The following is a 19,910-nucleotide window of genomic DNA, read 5'->3' as shown; positions in this document are numbered from 1 at the left end:
TTTTATTTTTTATCATCAAAACTCTATGTAAACTAACATTATCAGTTAGACAGTACAGCTTAGGAAGAAATCATCTTCATAATAATTCACAGGTAAAAATGCCCAGCAGAACAGGCATTTTCAGAATCCATGAGATAAACACACACATTACAGGGAGTGGGGCTCTCCCCACACCCATTCACACCATCCCAGATACCAGAGAAAATGGCAGCGGCAAACATGTAAAGGCACAGCAGAAGCAAAAGCTACTCTGGTCTTGGGGCCTTACCCAGCCGAGATTCACCCATCGGGGATTTTCCTCCTGGTGGGGTGACGCCTCACTGCTGCTCCTCTGACGTGGCCACTGGCAAGTGACCCTGTCTCTAGCTGGTTATTGTTGCGTCTGGGACTGCGCAGCTGTTGCTGTCAGCATTGGCTCACTCGTCCCCTGCTCTCATAGACTGGTTCCTCAGTGAGCGCTCCTCCTGCTGTGGACTTGCAGAACACTGTGGAGTGTGACATCTTCCTGGTGACATCTAATGAGAATCAGCTTATTGGGACTCATCAGCCAGGACCTCATGCTTTTTCTTTTCTATTTAATAATTTTTCATACAATATGTTTTGATCATATTCTCTCTCCTCCCCAGCTCTTCCCATATCTTCCTCACCTCCCTACTCTCCCAACAGCATGTTTGCTCTCTCAAAACCAGTGAGACAAAAAATAACACAACAAAGCATGGAGCCGGTTTTGTGTTGGCCAATTATTCCTGAGCATGGCCCTGGAGTGTGGCTGATACACCCGTTACCTCCATTAGAGAAAACTTACTTTCTCTTTTCCAGCAGGTGTAAATTGCAAATAGCTTCTTCATTAGGGGTGGGACTGTATGTCCGCGTCCCCTTCTCAGCGCTAGGACTTTGTCTGGTTTAAGCCTGTGTAGGTCTTGTGTGTGTGTTCTTATGCAACATGCAAAGGCACAGTTTCTGATTGGCTAGCAGGACCTGCTGCATTTGTTTCTTTCTGAGTAGCAGCTTTCTTTACCTGTGGTCTTTTAGTTTTTACATGTTATTTTAAGAACTGGGGACCAGGCAGAGATGGTACACATCTTCTAGCACTTGAGAAGCAGAGGCAGGTGGATCTCTGTGAGTTTGAAGCTAGCCTGGTCTACAATGTGAGTTCCAGAACAGCCAGGGCTGCATAGTGAAACCCTGTCTCGGAGCAAAAAAAAAAAAAAAAAAAAAAAAAAAAAAAAAAAAAAAAACCCAAACAAACAAACCCTAAACTGTGGTTTGGGCACTGCTGGCCCTCTGTTTCTGTTCCTGCTTTGATGACAGAACAGTACTAAGACATGCCCTGGATGCTCAGTTCATTCCATAGTTATAGTTTTTACAGTATTTGTCAGCTTGGAAGGTATAAGGTGTAGGAAAAGAATGATTGAACCCCTAACTCAGGTACAGGATGCTGGCATCAGCAGATAACAGGCATAAATGGAGGTTTCTCTCCCACCTGCTAGTTTCTGAATAACCACACAGAGGCTTACTATTACTTGTAAATGTCTGGCCAATGGCTCAGGCTTATTACTAGCTAGCTCTTATATTTAGATTAACCTATATTTCTTCTCTATGCTTTTCCATGTGGTTCATGGCATATTACCTCATTTTCTACATGTCTTGCTTCCTTGGCGACTGGCTGGCTGCATCTCCCAGACTCTACCCTTCTCTTGGACTACCTGCCTCTCTCTATCCTGTCTTGCCATAGGCCAAAGCAGCTTATTTATCAACCAGTGAGCGCAGCACATATTAAGGCATACAGAAAGACATCCCACAGCAAATAGGTGTACTCTGTGGAAGCAGGCTACTGAGCAGACAAATGAGGTGGACATGGTATGGTTCAGTAGGGCTTGGATGGGCTGTTGTCAGCAATTATCATCGGTATATAAAAGTAACTGCCAATTGACTGGTTTTTCCTGTACGTGTGGGTAACAGGTAATCAGACAAGTGGGGATTGGGATTGATCTATACCAGAAACGCTTCATGCTCATTTAGGAAAGTTGAAAGGAGCATAAATGCCCCGGGATTCTTTTTCTGGGGAATAAATAGCTCTGTTTCTGTGAAAGCTTGACATTCTGCTTAGTTAGCATATGGCCCGTGGCCAAACACTGAGTAGAGCCTTTGTTTGCCGACTTTTCTAGGTTATAAATTGGTTTATAGCATTATGGGAATATATATGTATTTTCATTTTTGTCTACCTTAAAACTCATTCTGTACAATGTATAATTTAAAAATTCTAAGAGCATCTAAGTGTTTCTTTCCAATGTCATAAGTAGGTCTCATTTTTAATCTCTAAAAATAACTGTCTAGCTATCAGACATTTTACCATAAAATAATCTCTATGAGGCATTTGTCAAAAGAAGATGGATCTTGACATTTTGTCTTTCTTCTCCCCTAGATACTGTTTTTTGGATTCGGTTGGCTTTTCTTCATGCGCCAGTTGTTTAAGGACTATGAGGTGAGAAGAAACCATTTTATGCTTTAGTTTGTTTAGAATGGAACAAGAGAAATGATTCCATGAAAAAAAACAAAAAAACCTTTCCGGGCAGTGGTGGTACACTCAGGAGGCAGGGGCAAGCTTGTCTCAGTTCAAGACCAGCCTAGTCTACAGCGTAAGTTTCAGGACAGATAGGGAATACACAGAGAAACCCTATCTTTAAAATCAAACAAAAAGATTGTGTTCACTTCCTCAGATAGAAAACCTGTGCCAATCAATAATGTGCAATTCTGAAACTACATACTACAGCCAGGCTTCACAAATAGATTTATTATCTATCTCCTTACTAACTTACTTATCACAGGTTTGTGAAACTGGGTCTTGCTATGTAACTCAGGCTGGCCTGGGACTCCCTATATAGCTTAGGCTGACCAGTAACTCATAGCAATCCTCCTGCTTCAACCTCCCAAGTGGTAGTGGGATTACAGGCATGTACCACAAGGCCCTACTGGTTTGGGTGATTTAAAACCAAAAACAAAAATAACAACAAAAAACTTAAGAACCAGGAAGAGCATCTTTAGTCATTTGGGTGCCGTATACCCCGAAAGCAGAGGCTTATTTTCAAGAGGAAATTTAATTTCTAATGCCTGGGTTGTACCCTTTTAGTCCACAATTGCCAGCCTTCAAGGTTAAGTCAACACGCAAATCCCAAAGCTACTCTAGTTTTTGTTTTGTTTTGTTTAAGCCTTGGATTCATATCCTATGCTGGCCATTTTCTAATATAATTTCACTACTTAGTTATCTGGACACTTTGGAGGCATTTCTAAGATGTTCGTTATTAAGCCTCCTCGGGAGTTTTAGGAAGTGCCTGGAAGAGCCCAGGATTCTAGAGAATCTGTATGTTCTAAGGCCTCTCAGGAAAATTCTAGAGCCTATGTGAGCTCAACAGTGTTGAAGAACTGTTAACTTTAACCATGCGTGCAGACCTTTTCCCTTTCTGTCATTGACATCGGGCATCTAAATGCTGCTTGTGACCCAGTCATTTCGTCCTTTGTGCTTTAAATTCCCCAACCACGAGAAGATTCCGGTAAGAGGCGGCCATGAGTCCTAAGTGTTGCCCGCTTCAATCGTGTAACCCAAGTTTCTGCCTCAGACTGCAGAATTGAACACGGGTTTTCAGACTCGCCGTCGGAAGACTCTGCATTCAGAATGTCAGGGAAGCACATGACCGGCTTGGCATCCGACTTTTAACAGGTGCGGCAGTACGTTGTGCAGGTGATCTTCTCCGTGACCTTTGCGTTTTCCTGCACCATGTTTGAGCTTATCATCTTTGAAATCCTGGGAGTTCTGAACAGCAGGTGAGTGCCGGCCCGACATCCTTTCCCCGGAAGTGCATGGCCCTCCATTTGCAGTAGATGAGCCACCTGGATGTCATGGTGGAATTACCTACCATGCGGCTAGAGGTTAGTCTCGGGAGTTGCAGTGATCGCCAAAAATGATTACCTAGTAACGGGTTCACCAAGACGTCTCCAGGGGAAACTGCCCTGACCATTAGCTCTGCAGAACCCCCTGAGCATGAGGCCATGGGAGTCTCTGACCTGGGCTTCACTCCAGCAGCTTTCTGATTCTCAGACTCTGACCAAATGCTAGTCACGCCCCCAACTTGGCCACCACTTGAAAAGATCAAAATTCAAGGACTTCAAGGAAGACTGATCTCCAGTTCGTCTATCTTACCCACCCCGGTTAATTTTACACATAGTCAGGTGGATTGAACTGAGAATGGTTTGAAAATGTCTTTTTAAAATCCCTCCTGGGGCTTGGCTGTAGTCGTGACTCCTACTCCAGCTTTGTTCTATAGTAATCCAAACCTTGTCTGGATGAGCTACAGAGGATGGACAAGTAATTTTTATGCTGTTTGCTAGATTGCATTTCATAACATAGACATTTTACCTTTTGGTAGAATTTAGCAAACGTTTCTGTGAAACACTAGATATTCTTAAATATTTCAGACTTTGTAAGCTGTGGGATGTCTTCCATAACACTCAGATCTGCCGTTGTAAAGCAGAAGCGCTGTAAGCGGTGCGGAAACAAACAAGTACAGTCCTGCCCCAGTGAAACCTCATTGTGAAAGTTGCTAGGTGCAGGGGCCCTGGTTCACTGACTATAGAGCTGAGCGGTAGTCATGGGAAGAGCACACCTGCTGTTTGTGGTGCATTGTATCCCCAAACTCGCAACCCATGGTAATCCTTTCCTGTCAGAAACGGTCTGTCTTTCCCGTCAGAAATGGTCTGTCTTTAGTGCGCATTTCTCGCATTCCTCAATTTACCTTAGAGCGCAGGAATGAGCGCTGCTCAAGTCCGGTTCAGGTTTATTTTTCAGACGGGCTTTGTTTAGGCCGAAACATGTATGCTGCTATATCTCTTTCTTCATACCAACATTCTGTGGACAGAAATGTGGACCTTGATCACGTGGTCTGTTTTGCATTCACTAGATTCAGAATAACTTTCAGAAGAGAATTTTGCCTCTGAGTGAGTATTCCTTTGACATACCTCTAGGTAGAGGATGTAGGCATCCTGTTCACATGCAGAGGATTATTTGGATCCTTTTTTTTTTTTTATTTCAAGAGAACATCACTTTATTTCCTGTTAAAAAGACCAGCTAAAACATGTGACCACTTTTCTTATGTGTATCAGTGCTTTTACCTGTGTGCATGTTAAGTGTGCCATGTGTATGCCTGGTACCCAGATTAGCCAGAAGAGGGCATCAGATCCTCTGGCACTGGAGTTACTTTTTACTTATTTATTTAGAGAGAGGATCTCACTATATAGCCCTGGCTAGCTTGGGACTTATATATCCCAGGCTGACCTCAGACTCATAAAGATCTACCTGCCTCTTCCTTCTGAGTACTGGGATTAAAGATGTGTGCCACTATGCCCTGCATAAAAATTTTAATAGATAAAATGTATATTATAAATATTAATGAGAGTTGTGCATGTCAAATATTTAGATCAAACTATGAAAGTATTTGAGTCTTTATTACCTCAGAATTGCTATTAACATATATTTTTCCTTTAATAATTTTTATTTTAATTTTATTACATTTATTTATTGGGGAGGGGCACATAAATATAGGTCCCTGCATATATGTGGAAGCTGGAGGACAACTTTCAGGGCTCAGTGTTCTCCTTCTATAATGTGGGTCTGAGGAATCAAACTTTGGTCATCGGGTTTGGCACAAATGCCCTTACCCACTGAACCATCTCACCAGCCCTGTTTTGGTTTGGTTTTGAGACAGGGTGTCATGTAGCCCAGGACAGCCTCACACTTACTATGTGACAAAGGCTGATTTTGTGTCTTCTTGCCTCTACTTCCCAAGTCCTGGAATTATAAGTGTGTAGGACTAAGCTTTCCTTTAATTCTGTTTGTACCAGGGTTTTAGGGGGGCCACCGGCCAGCTCCCAACCTAGCTTGGGTTCGTTTCTGGCTATCTCTTTTAACTTAAATTAGCCATTTCTCTTTATCTACCTTTTACCTCAGGGATTTTTTTTTTAACTTTTCCCTCCTTCTGTATATCTTACTTTCAGTGTTTCTCATATCTGGCCTGGCTTCTTGCCTCAGCCATGTCTCTCTCTTTCTCCCTTGTTCTCCTCCTCATCCTTCTCTCATTCTCAAGAGTCTTCCTGTTTATTTTCTCTGCCCGCCAGCCCCACCTATCCCTTCTCCTGTCTAGCTATTGGCTATTCAGCTTTTTATTAGACCAATCAGGTGCCTTAGGCAGCAAGGTAAAATAAGTGTAACACATCTTTACGTAGTTAAAATGATGTTCCACATCTATTATTGTTGTTGTTATTTATTATTACTATCATTCTTATTACATTTAAAATCTATGTTATCCATATTGCCTAGGAGCATGACTGAAGTATTAACATTCTTACTTTTTAAAATGAAAATCTCAGGTTAAGATGGTCATGTACCATTTAGAAATTTTTATTGGTTTTGTTTCTTGTTTTCTTGCAAGACAGGATTTCAATGATGTCACCTAAGCTGGCCTTGAATTCATAGTCCTAGTTCCTCTTCCTAAATGCTGATATTATAAGCATAAACCACCAAGGAGGGGGGAAGGATTAAAACAGGGTATCTTTCCGTAACCCCAGCTGTCATGGAACTCACTATGTGAGACCAAGCTAGCCTCAAACTCACAAAGATTCTCTTGAATCTGCCTCCCAAGTGCTGGGAGTACAGGCGCCCAGCTGTGTAACAGTCTAGTTGGCTGAGTAGATGGAGTGTGTTCAGTGTTGGCTCCAAGAGCAGGGGTCTTTGGAACACTAACAGAATGGACTTGCCAACCTGCCCTCCAAATGACTTTGACATTGATTTCAGCTCCCGTTACTTCCACTGGAAGATGAATCTGTGTGTGATTCTGCTCATCCTGGTCTTCATGGTCCCTTTCTACATTGGTTATTTTATCGTGAGTAACATCCAACTTTGTGAGTATTTTGCCTCCTTATGTCAGCACCTAGCCTGGGATGCATGCTGTTGGGAGTAGATCACAGACAGCCTCACTTGTCTGTTTTTATAATGGTGACTGGGGACACCAGCATCTTAAAGCAGTCATAAGATGAGTTCTGTCTGAAAAAATAGATTGTGTCTCCTGCCAGAGATTAATTTCTGCTTCTGCTATGATGTTCCCTTCAATTCATCCACACTGTAATTTTAGCAACATTTTTCTAATGAGGGGGAGGGTTTGGGGGAGTTGGGAAAAGAAAAGGAATATGACCAATATGTGAAGTTCCGGTATTTGCATATTAGTTACGTGTGTGATGGGCTGTTTAGTAGCTGTCCTCCTGACAGCCTCGTTCCCGTCTCAGTGCACAAGCAGCGCCTGCTCTTCTCCTGTCTCCTATGGCTGACCTTCATGTATTTCTTCTGGAAGCTGGGCGATCCGTTTCCCATTCTCAGCCCAAAGCATGGTGAGTACAGTGGGAAGCATGGCTGTTCCGTCTTCTAATTAGAAATGAAAAATAACCCTTCAAACTTTGATTGTGGGAAATACAGCAAGATATTTCTCTCAAAAGTATTTGGCTTCAAAATAAAATTCTTCCTTCTTTCCAAGGGCATCGAACGCTAGTTTGGCTGCATAGGAATTATAGAGCATGCGTGATTGCCAGTCAGCTTTCTGTTACTGTCGCAAGAATTAATTAACTTAAAACAAGAAAGATTTATTGTGACTCACAGCATTGGAGGTTCATCAGTGGGCGCTTGGCCTGTTGGGTCTATTGCAAAAAAGTGCATTATAGTGGGAGCTCGTGGCAAAGGAGACACCCTTCATGACACCGAGAAATGCAGAGAAGGAAGAGGGGTGCCTGGGTGTCACTGTTCTCTTCAAGAGCATGCCTTTCTGATAGACCCTTGTTTTCTTTTTCTTGAAAGTGGAGGTCAATGGACATCTCTCGAGAGTCAGTTCTCTCCTTCTGCCATGTGGATCCCAGAGATCAAACTCAGGTCATTAGCCCTGGCAGCAAGCGCTCTTACCCACTGAGCCAGCACAGAGCCTCTGCCCAGCCGCTCACCACCCCTGCACTGTTCATGTCCACATGGGCATGCCAGTTTGGTGAAACCTACAAACATTTGAGCCTTAGTCTCAAGAAAGCCTGGGAATGAAAGAACTTTGTGCTTCCCAGATCCTAGTACAGAGGGGGAAAGCTGGAAAAGGATTGGATAGATGCCGAGTGCATCAGAGTCTGCAGTCTGCACACCTCCCATCCTTCCACGGCACCAGAGTCTGCAGTCCGCACACCTCCCAACCTCCTTCCATGTGTTCACATGACCTGGTAGCTTGGATTTGGGGAAGAAAAGTTTTCCTTCATTTGGGTCAGAGGAAACACATAGTTTCTGAAAGCACATAGCCATTCAGTGAGATGGCTCAGAAGTCAAAGGCATCGGCTGTCAAAGGCATCGACCCGAGTTCCATCTCTGGGATCCACATGGTGGAAGGAGATCACTATCTGCCACATCCCCTCTAACCATATGTGTGCTGTGGTCTGGTGCATGCAAACAAATAAAGCGAATTAATAAAGAAATAAAAACCAATTTTAACAGAAGCACAGTTTGCATAACTAAGTATATTTAAACATAAATAGCAGTATCTGTTGCAGCATTTCAAATAATAAGCACAGGAGTTCAGCAGCCTGTCATTAATAATTAAAAGTAATGCTTGTCGGCTGGAGAGCTGGCTCAGTGGTTAGAAGCACTTATGCTCCTGCGGAGGACCTGGGTTTGGTTCCCAACACCCATGTGGTGATTCACAACCGTCTGGAACTACAGTTGCAGGGGATCCAGTGCTCTTCTGACCTCTGCAGGCAGCAGGTATACTCATAGGCAAAACACTCATGCATAACAAATGAATCTAAAGCACGAGTTGTACTGGGCTACACGTACTGGTTGATATTTTAAGTAATGTTAGCTTTCGTGGTGCAGGTGACAGCCACTCCGTGTGTGTTGCCTGGCCTTGATGTGTTTGGATGTTTTTAGGGATCTTGTCCATAGAACAGCTCATCAGCCGGGTGGGCGTGATCGGGGTGACGCTCATGGCTCTGCTGTCCGGATTTGGTGCCGTCAACTGCCCGTACACATACATGTCCTACTTCCTTAGGTAATGCATACTTCATTTCCTTCCTGGTTCATTGTTCCTGGAACATGTGTGTCATGCCACATCTTTAATACATATTAGATCTAGGACTGCTTTCTTATCCTTCCTCTGTGTCCATGGGTGCTTATCAGACACCTTCCTTACAAGTCTTTTCTCATTTCTTAGGAAACAGCAACTCCACACATAGCTTAAGTTTAAGTTAGATTCTCTGACCTCAAGCCCCGGACACTGGGATTACAGGCATGTGCCACCACATCCAACTCCTTTATTTTTTAAGTGGCAAATTTCATGCCCCTGTACCATGCTATTTAAATGCGTGTTTCCGGTGGGCAACAGTGTGGACAACAGTGTGGACATCTCCCAACTTCCGTAAATTGGTTCCTCCTTAACATCGAATAGTAGAAGACATCGCCAATTTAAACATTTTAAAATATTTTATGTATATAAGTTCCTGTGTATATGCATGTGCATATGTGTACACCTGGTGCCCACAGAGCCTCAGCTGCTGCTCTGGAACTGAGTTACAGACCTGTGCGCCACCACAGAGAGGGCAGAAACTGGCCACTCTGCAGGAGGGGCCCTACTCCTTTTTTCCTTTTTTTGACCCCTCAAGTTTGTTTGTTGGTTTGTTTTTCAGGTTTTGTTTTGCTTTTTGTTGTTTTCCTTTTCAAGACAGGGTTTCTCTGTGTATCCCTGGCTACCCTGGAATTCACCCTGTAGGCCAGGCCTGCCTTGAACTCACAGAGATCTGCCTGCCTCTGTTTCCCAAGTGCTGGAATTAAAGATATGCACCACTGCCTGCCCAGTACTCTTAACCTCAAACCAGCTTTCTAGCCACTAAACATTTTAAATGTGTCTGGGTCAAGGCTAAGAAATAAGAAAGACTGTGAGGGCTCAGGGTACCCTCTACTGCTTAGGACAACCGAAAACTTAGCTATAAGAAGCAACACTACAAGCATTTTAGCCTAATGGAATCATTTAATATTTTCCAGAAAAGCAGGCCCTTGAATTGTTGAGTAGCAATTGGGGTTTATGATTCACCAGATGGTTTGTATGATGTGCATGGATGGGACCCCAAAACCTGGCTCAGTTTTTGCTCATTGCAGGAACGTGACTGACACGGATATCCTGGCCCTGGAACGGCGGCTGTTGCAGACCATGGACATGATCATAAGCAAAAAGAAAAGGTGAGGCCAGCACACTGTGCTTGCTGTGCTCGCTGTAGAGAGCCCAGGCACCTTCTTACTGTCTCCACTGCAGGGCTGTGCTCACTGTAGGAGGCGCCTTCTTACTGTCTCCACCACAGGGCTGTGCTTGCTGTAGAGAGCCCAGGTGCCTTCTTACTTGTCCATTGCAGGGTGATGTACCACCAAAGAGCCAGTCTCGCTCAGATGAAGACATTCTCAAGTTCTGCTTTCTGATTTTCAACTCTTCCCTTTAGATCCTTTGTTAAAATAATGTTGATATTTGGAGGTTTTTTTTATTTTTTTCATTTGTTTTTTCACTCAATTTTTTAATGTCACTGTGCAGAGGACAAGGACAGGTACTCTAAGGCTGTTGTCCTACAGTTTTTACAAACCTTTCCTTGTTTGACCTGGAATTTTTTTTTCACTTATTTTTCTCCAACTACCTAAGACTCCTTTAAGTCTTGTAGCCTTTGCTGTTTTTATTTTTGTTACAATGTTTTCCTGTCTGCCCCAGCTAGAGAGGGCGGTGACAGAGCAGAGAGGAGTCCAGCCAAGTCCAGCCTGGTGAGCCTGGGAGTTTAGTGGGATCCACAGGAGCGTGAGTGACTTGGGCGTTTACATCACTGAAAAGCCATTCCAGTGTGAGTGACACCTCATGCAAGTTCTAACAGTGGAGCCCCAGCCCTGCAGCTTAAGGCAGTTCTCTACCAAAGAGCATCCGTCTGCATGCATGCGCATGCATACACGCACACACTCCTGCCTCCAGCAGTTGCTCAGCACTTCTGTGAACTATAAGGGGAACTTCTTTGAATCTTGTGTCTTCTGAATTATATTCACTCTGAGAGTCTACAATGGAATGCAGTATGAGGAAACACACACACACCAAAAAGTTACATAAAAATTGCCCAAAAGAGGGCTGGAGAGATGGCTCAGAGGTTAAGAGCATTGCCTGCTCTTCCAAAGGTCCTGAGTTCAATTCCCAGCAACCACATGGTGGCTCACAACCATCTGTAATGAGGTCTGGTGCCCTCTTCTGGCCTGCAGACATACGTGCAGACAGAATATTGTATACATAATAAATAAATAAATATTAAAAAAAAATTGCCCAAAAGAGTACTGCTGCCATACATGTTTTCAGAGTGGCATATTTATAAAAATTTGTGTCGTAGTGAGCCTGAAAAGCTCTCTGAAATCAAACTATCTTCATTTGAATCTTCTGTCATACCTTATAATATGATCTTGAATTAGGCACTGTGTCTTTGTGCCTGTGTTTCCTCATGCAGAAAAAAAAAAAAGAAGAAATAAGACAAGTGCGTTGGCACATGCCTGTAATCCCAACATTTGTGAGATAGGCAGGAGAATCAGGAATTGAGAGCCTGAAAAGGATACAAGTGTGCATTAGTGAGCATGGACCACGTGGCAGAGCCTTGTCTCACACACAGCAGAAAGGAGAAGCAGCCTCTAAGAAGAGTGGGTCATAACTAGCAAAGGCAAATATTGAGCTTATTGATAATCTAGAATAATCACTTGGTTTCCATAAGCTCATTTATTTTTATCTTTAGGAAACAGTCTCTGCTAGACACTATACCACACATTCATGAAGCTTCTTAGGCTGCTGTCTTTATTAAAGCCATTATCCACATGTGACCAGTTTTGAATTGACAAGTAGTTCTGTGTTTCTTCTTCCTTCCTTCAGCACATTTCTGTGTTTTGAGCCATAGTCACATCAGAGAAGCCGTAGTGGAGGAGACAGCAGTAGACATCAGAATGACAAGAACAGCTCCAGCTCACTGAGTAATGCTTGTCTCCGTCTGTACATGTCTTTACTGAAGTCTGGAAGGTAGACATGTGGCTGTACGCTTACTTTACTTACATACATGTCACTTATATTTCATACATATATCTATAGAAATGTAAAAAAATAAAAAGACTATTCGATATATATATATATATATATATATATATATATATATATATACATACATACATATGTAGTAATAGGAAGCGGCGGGGCTGCGTTCCCAGTACCCCGGCCGCCTACTAGCTTATGCCCGAAATAACAACACACAAACTGTATTCATTTAAACACTGCTTGGCCCATATCTATCTAGCCTCTTCTCGGCTAACTCTCGCATCTAGACTAGCCCATTTCTAATATTCTATGTAGCACAGCTAGGTGCGCTTACCGGGAAGATTCTAGCCTACATCCATTCTGGGTTGGAGCTTCATCGCGTGTGTCTGTCCAGGAGCGGGGCATGGCGTCTCTTCTGAGGCATCTGCTCCCGAGAGGAGAGCTGTCGAGTCTGAGCTCACTTCTCTTCCTCCCAGCATTCTGTTCTGTTTTCTCCACCCACCTGTGTTCTAACCTATGAGGGCCAGCCAAGCAGTTTCTTTATTTTTTTAACCAATGACCTTCCTCCATCATACATATATATATATGAATTATATTATTTTGGTCCCCAAGGTTATTTTCCCTTTTGTGATATTCTGTTAACGAAAAGACACAACTGATATTTAAGATAGAATCAGACCTCAGGCAGTTGTAGACGGACCCTCACCTGTCTTAAACTAGTTGTGGTGAGGAATTGGCTCTGACTCAGGCACATTGTTATCCAGTTCTTCTATAACCTGTCTGGTCTGGATCAGGGGCGGTTTGGGTCCTGTAAGAATCACTTAACCAAACAGGTTCTCAGAGGAACTGGCCTCCCAGCTGCACTTGGTTAGCACAGGCTTCTCCCACTGGAGCTAAGGGACATGAAAACGGCCAACAACACTGGGCTGGGCACTTAGTACAATGTAGACTAACCTTTTGGCAAATACCTGTAGCCGGGGAGGAGCAGTGGCCAGAAGCCACTGTAGATTTAACAGTGGGGGAGCACAGCACAGTGGCCTGCAAGAACAGTATCTGGTGTGGACAAGATGGGGCGGGGGAAACATGGAACAAGGCAGGAAAGGTCTTAGCCTCTGTGTGGAGTCGGGTGCCACTAGGCTGACGCGGATGGGGACAAAATGCATCTGAGTGAAACTTAAGTCCCGACCCTCAATGCTTTAAATCCGTCGTCGAGGGAACCTCCGGGACTGACAGTGTGAGTCAAGCAATTGCTTCTGCAGGGAGTCTTAAAAAGTTGAAGTCACTGGTAAATGAACACTGGTTAAAAAAATAAAATTGAGAAGAATATTAAGTGACTGCTAGAAGCTTCTGGCTTTATTGTCTGAGTGTGCTCCATGGAGTTCAAATTAGCAGAATACCTGGAAAATGAAAGTGAAGCGTTGGAACCAGGGATGCTAGAGGGGCCACGCTCCATAATCTAAATGTTAGCGCCACCAGATCCTGCCTAGCCACTCAACAGTACATACACAGAAATCTCCAGAGCCCAAGAAGCTGTCACTGATAGTCACACGCTTCCTAGATTTGCAAGTTTTCTCTGCCTGAATGGCTGCCTGAGGTTTGTGCAGGCTGGGCACACACTTGGATGACAGGAAGGGAAAGCCTTTGGGCATCACGTATGAGAAGGTAGAGCTCAGGACTGATGGTCAGAAGTTTAGGAGGCTGTAAGGAGAGGAACCACAGAAAGTCCTCAAATGTGGCTACAGAATTTGTCTGATGTCCTTAGCAGGCGCTGTGGACTTTAGCCAGAACTTACAGTACTGGGGCGGGGTGGTGGGGGTTCCCACAGTCACACATGTCTACCAGAACAAGTCTCCATCAGAAAGTCTAGACTCAGCTCTGAGGGAATGAAACTGAGCATTTCAGCATACAAAATAGGCAATAACTTCATATGGGCCCAGATGATGAACGTTTAGCTAAGACTTGAACACAGTTAGCATAGGTCCATTCAAAGGAATAAAGGAAAATACGATATTAATTAGTGGAAGCAATAAGGAGTTACTACAAAAATACAGATTCAGAAAAAGTTCAATGGAGGCAGGTATTTTACCAAAGGATTCTGAGACAGTAAACCCACAGCCTTTCCCTCCTCTGGTAAAACCTGAATCTAAGTTTCACAGTATGTAGAAAAATGAATTCAAACAGACCTTGAACTTAGATGTACAGTATAAAACAACAAAACTTTTAGGGGGAAAAATCTTTGAGATCTAGAAATAAGCAAAAATTCTAATATTTAGCCCCTAAAATACAGTCCATACAACAAAAACAGAGTACTGTGTGAAAAAGAAGGAAAGAAAAGCTACAGGCAGGGAGAAAGTGTTTGAGGAAAGACTCCCGAAGTTCACATTAAAAAAAAAAAAAACAGTACAGTCAGAATGCAGGCAACTAACATTGGATGTCATTATGTCAGCATGGTGGCTGTGACATAGTAGTAGCCTCTATGGACATGCAGTTAATGGTAAGTTAGGATGACTCAGATAAAACTTGGTGACAGTGGGTTGGAGAGGTGGCCCAGCAATTAAGAGCACATCTATAAATGCATAGAATCCATGCTCTATTCCTGTCACCACCTCAGCTTATAACCGCCTATACCTCCAGCTCTGGGGATCTGACGCCTCTTCTGGACCCCACAGATATACTCACGTGCACAGACGCACATATACACAGACCCACTCACATGCACACACACATACACACACACCCACTCACATGCACACACACAGACGCACTCATATGCACATACATACACACCCACTCACATGCACACACACACTCACATGCACACACACATACACACACACACACACTCACATGCACAGATTCACACAAGACACACTCACATGCACACAGAGACACTCAAATGCACACACACATATACACAGAGACCCTCTCACATATACACATATCCACTCACATGCACACACACATACACACAGACTACTCACATACACAGACAAATGAACATGTTTTAATGGTATAATACAGAATGCTAGTTGGTAAGGATACAGAAAACAGGACTTACATAAGTTCCTGGTACAAATTAGGGTGGTAGAGTAACTAGAATATGATCTAGCTTTCTTTAAAAAAAAAAAAAAACAAGCCGGGCGGTGGTGGCGCACGCCTTTAATCCCAGTACTCGGGAGGCAGAGGCAGGCGGATCTCTGTGAGTTCGAGACCAGGCTGGTCTACAAGAGCTAGTTCCAGGAGAGGCTCCAAAACCACAGAGAAACCCTGTCTCAAAAAACAAAAAAACAAAAAAAAACAAAACAAAAAAAAACAAAAAAAAAAAACCCTAAACATTCCAGTATCCAAATCCAGAAATTGTATTAGGTGTTCACGCAAAGAACACAAAAATGAACATAGCATTATTTTTAGCAGCTTTATTCATAGAAAGCCCAAGCCCAAACTAGAGATAACTTTTCATGGGTGAGTGATTAAAAACACTGGTAATAACCATACTGTGGAATGCTATTTAGAAGTAAGAATGAACAAACTTCAGTGCACACAAGAACCTCGACAAACCTACAGGACCTTTGCTTAGTGGAAGGAAGGCCATTCGCTGTAGGACAGACACTGCTCCATCCTCGTCATGAGGAAGGCCATTCGCTGTAGGACAGACACTGCTCCATCCTCGTCATGAGGAAGGCCATTCGCTGTAGGACAGACACTGCTCCATCCTCGTCATGAGGAAGGCCCTCCACCATAGGACAGACACTGTTCCATCCTCGTCATGAGGAAGGCCATTCGCTGTAGGACAGACACTGCTCCATCCTCGTCATGAGGAAGGCCCTCCACCATAGGACAGACACTGCTCCATCATAGTCATATGCATGTTCCGGAAATGACAAAACTGAAGAATTGGAGGACATTTCCAGGGGCTGAGGAATTGGTATTAGGTGAGTTGTGGACTCTCCGAGGACAAATGAAGGTCCTTTAGTGATGGAGATGTTGTATTCATAAGTGTTTGAATGTCGACTTCCCCTATACTTAAAGCCATATATGAGTGTCTGTTATTTCTAAAATTCTGAGTTCTGATGGGCTGGTGAGATTGTTTGCCACTAAACCTGGTGATATGATTCCATCCTCAAACCCACATACTTAAAGGACATACACACAAATAATAAAATATTTTAAATAAAGAGAAGTAATGGCTGAACTAGAAATGAGAACTATGAAACCATAGGGTGACATAAAGTAGAGTGCCTGCATCAGCAACACGTGCGCTAAGATCCGAGCGGGCACAATTAGCATGGCCCCTGCACATAACAAGGATGATGTGGGTCTTCATGACGTGTTCGATGCTCTCTAAAGAGCGGAGTAGACATTTTTCAGACTCCTCTCATTCATGCTTCTGCCAGACCTCAGCCGCCTGCCTGTGGTTTTCTTATGAGGAGTTTTTAAATGGCATCCGACCCATAGTAAATAGCTTCCTTCCTGTCACAAGTGACCTTACAAAGGGAGGCAGTAGGAAAGCTGAAGGCAAAAATGGCTACGGTGCTTGTGTGTTCGAATACATTGGAAAAGCGCATCTCAGAAAGGTTGATCCTGTTCACCTGTTCTTCTTCAGTGTATGTTTATTTTTGTCTGCAACTTATTTGCCAAGAGCAAAACAGGGTTAGAATTAGGTGATTAAAACCAAAAGTGGAAGTAAATTGTCTAAAACTGGGGGTACCTGTCGGCCTACAGCCAACTTTCACGTCTGGTTATTCCGTTTGTCTGTCTGCTGAGAGTGCACAGCACGGCGTCTGTCACCTTCACATAGGCAGCCAGTGCCACAGCACAGCCTTTACATGTTGAAGGGACAACAGAAATGACGTCTGTGCTCCTCTTTCAGCTGCCTTGCTGCTCACCCCAGGTGCTGAGCCCAAGTAAACTATGAATGCATAGCCCAGAACCTCATCACACGCTGGTCCCACACTCCCGTTGGAGCTGGCTGAATTGTGGGTCTAAGCCTTTGCTGGTTCTTTTTTATGTCTTCCCAGCATGCCAAGCTATGGGGCATATGTCAGGAAAGGCAGAAAGCTCAAGCTTGGGGTAGTTCATTCTTCCAGCACCCAGGCAGAGCTCGCTGGGGAGGAGGCTCTTCCAGCAGCCATTGTTGTAAATGGCCTTTTACCTGGGGCTTTAAAAATTTAGCCCACAGAAATGCCACCTGGCCCTTGGTCCCCTGGTGCCATTTGTAGGAGTCCCAGACGTGAAACCAGTGCCAATGCTTTCTCCTCTCCATTTTTACCTCTCGTCACCCAGAAATGTCCTCCTTGGATTTCTCTGTGGCCTCCCTTGTACCTGTACTAGATCCACGCTGGTTGACTTTGGGCCCGTTGTACTCTTCAATCATTTGTATGTTTTCTGAGCTCACGGGACCTTGTTCCTATTGCCTCTGAGAGATTAGAACTTGCCGGCAGCCGGCACTGGGCCACGGAGTCCCCCATAGAGGAGGAGGGGGGAGGGAGTGATGTCATTATGTCACGTCATCCAGCCGTGGCTTGGGTAACAGTCATGGAGAGAGGTGGACTCAGTGAGCCAAGAGGCCCTGTTTATGTCATCTTCCTTTTTCCTCTCTGTCATCGGCCTTTCCTTGTGTCCTCCTCTGCATGGTTCTTTATCTAGATCTGTTAGCTGCCTCTTGTTCTTTAATTGATACTAACAGACAGCGAGGACGAGGCTGGCTGTTATTAGTCTCTATAACCATCCAGAGTGGGGAAGGAAGCTGCAGGTCTCTCAGCTTTCAGGGACCTACTCCATGTCCTGTGCCTCTGGACCAGGCCACATCACCAGCGGACACACAGCCGTGGCATGAAAAGGTGGATGGGACGAGGCTGAGGCACGCTTCTTCGCTCAGGCTTCTGTTTTCTTTATTTCAGGATGGCCGTGGCACGGAGAACCATGTTCCAAAGGGGGGAGGTGCAGAACAAGCCGTCAGGACTCTGGGGCATGCTGAAGAGCGTGACTGCATCAGCCCCAGGAAGCGAAAGTATCCTTTATCCCCTCTGACTTTTCTCCTCTCCGCACCAGGGGCAGAAAAAGCCTACTGCTAGGTCAGACCCCTCTAGGGAGCCTGAAGCATCAGGGTGCAGACTCGCCAGCACTGGGCATAGGAAGTCTGTGGGTACCTGACAGAGGCAGCCTGAGCTGGAGGGATCTGTGAGGTTGTTCTTACCAATGAAAAGAGCCAGAGAAGTAAAGTCACAAGTGGCTTGTGGTAAATGTAGTAGCGGGACTGTGTTCACACCTCCATAACTTGTTCTGCCCTGCTGTTTCATGTCGCATGGCTGCAGCAGCGGGTGGTGCATGCGTGTGCTGGCAAGGGTCCATTTCTTACCCATGTAGTGCCTACAGAGATTTCAAGTACCGCCATTTCTTCCTTAAATACCAGGATGACTGGGTTTATAGACTGTGCCTGGCCCTGCTGGTTTGGGGGCTCACTAATTCCCACATGGGGATATCCAAGTCTGTGTGTGGCCCCCGTGTCAGACTGAGGGCTGATATGAAGTGGCACATCCCTGCTCCCTCTCGCCCAGATCAGTCAGTTGCAGAAGGACACAGGCTGTTGAGATAGACCATGCCACACCGTCTGATGCGGCTGCAGATAAGAATTAGGCAGGAAGCCAGGCGACTGTGGCAGAAAGAGAAGAGCGGGTAATCGGGTCTGGAGAGATGGCTCCGTGGCTAAGACAGTGCACTGCTCTTGCAGAGGCTTGAGTTCAGTTCCCAGCACCCACATCAGGTGACTGATAGCCACCTGGAACTGTGTTTCTGGGGAGACCCACCAGCTCTGCCTTCTGAGGGCACCTATGCTCATAGGCGCACCCCACCTCCCCCTACACATACACAGCTAAAAGTAAAACCAATCTGTTTTTAAAACAGAAAAGCAATCCTGAAGCATTTGATTTGTGTCTGTTCCTAGGCAGTGCTGAGTGATAGATCGATGAATCGAACCTTCTCAAGGGAGACAGACCTGTGACTGTTCCACTCTGACGCTGAGGGCCATAGGCCTTGCTGATGGCCCCAGATGAGGGGAGGAACAGAAGGGCACTTTGGATTTCACAAAGGAAGGAAGCTTTGAATTACTAGGACTTAATATCTTTATTACTTTAAACTCATAAAAACCAAAGTGTAGGTTAATAAATATGTTAACAAGCGTATGAAGGTGACGTTAGCTCTCTGAGCACCTGTTTCTTTAATAGTGACACTGCTCACCAGGTGTGGAAGATAACATCTGGCAGTGGAAAGGGCAGGCCCACCTGTAGGCAAGTGGCCCTAGCCGCCACGCCTGGGTATATGATTGGAGCCTCTTTCCTTGTCTGAGAGATGGGTAGCAACTGTCCTGTGGGAATGTGGGGGGTAAAGAATGAAGCATCTGGAAGAGCTAAAGAAGGTAGTGACGAAAGCCAGCCTGGTGACTCGGTGCCACTGAGCCACGCACTCCCAGCACAGACTACTCAGATGGTGTAGAGTTGCTGCATCATAGGTCTTGGTGCTGTGCTCCATTTGAGGCCTCAGGGATTGAGCAAACACCAAGCTCAGGAAAGCATCTGTCTGAAAAACCAGACATCTGGGGTGCTCCTTCACCCCCCTGTCAGGCCGGAGCACTACCCCAAGAAACCAGACATCTGGGGTGCTCCTTCACCCCCGTCAGGCTGGAGCACTACCCCGAGAAACCAGACGTCTGGGGTGCTCCTTTACCCCCCTGTCAGGCCGGAGCACTACCCTGAGAAACCA

General features: G+C 44.8%; 1 protein-coding gene across 4 annotated transcripts in view; it reads left to right on the top strand.

The window, feature by feature from the left end:
• The window catches only part of LOC121437856 (Golgi pH regulator), a 40,310-nt gene that overhangs the window by 9,554 nt on the left and 10,846 nt on the right, over positions 1-19,910 (top strand). Inside the window, exons 2-8 of one of the 4 annotated variants that reach the window (XM_041637947.1) lie at positions 2,426-2,485; positions 3,719-3,822; positions 6,845-6,951; positions 7,333-7,434; positions 8,996-9,116; positions 10,220-10,300; positions 18,053-18,162. In XM_041637947.1, the coding sequence (XP_041493881.1) occupies positions 2,426-2,485; positions 3,719-3,822; positions 6,845-6,951; positions 7,333-7,434; positions 8,996-9,116; positions 10,220-10,300; positions 18,053-18,162 (685 nt within the window). Of the gene's footprint in view, positions 1-2,425; positions 2,486-3,617; positions 3,823-6,844; positions 6,952-7,332; positions 7,435-8,995; positions 9,117-10,219; positions 10,301-18,052; positions 18,163-19,910 lie in introns of those variants that run through there. The other 3 variants (XM_041637949.1, XM_041637948.1, XM_041637951.1) reach the window with 3 other exon arrangements.

This window comes from Microtus oregoni, unplaced genomic scaffold (assembly GCF_018167655.1).
Source record: "Microtus oregoni isolate MIOR12 unplaced genomic scaffold, Mior012 000054F_ref0000373, whole genome shotgun sequence".
Lineage (NCBI taxonomy): Eukaryota > Metazoa > Chordata > Mammalia > Rodentia > Cricetidae > Microtus > Microtus oregoni.
The sequence above is the reverse complement of the archived record's forward strand: the minus strand, read 5'-3'. Positions and strand labels throughout refer to the sequence as shown.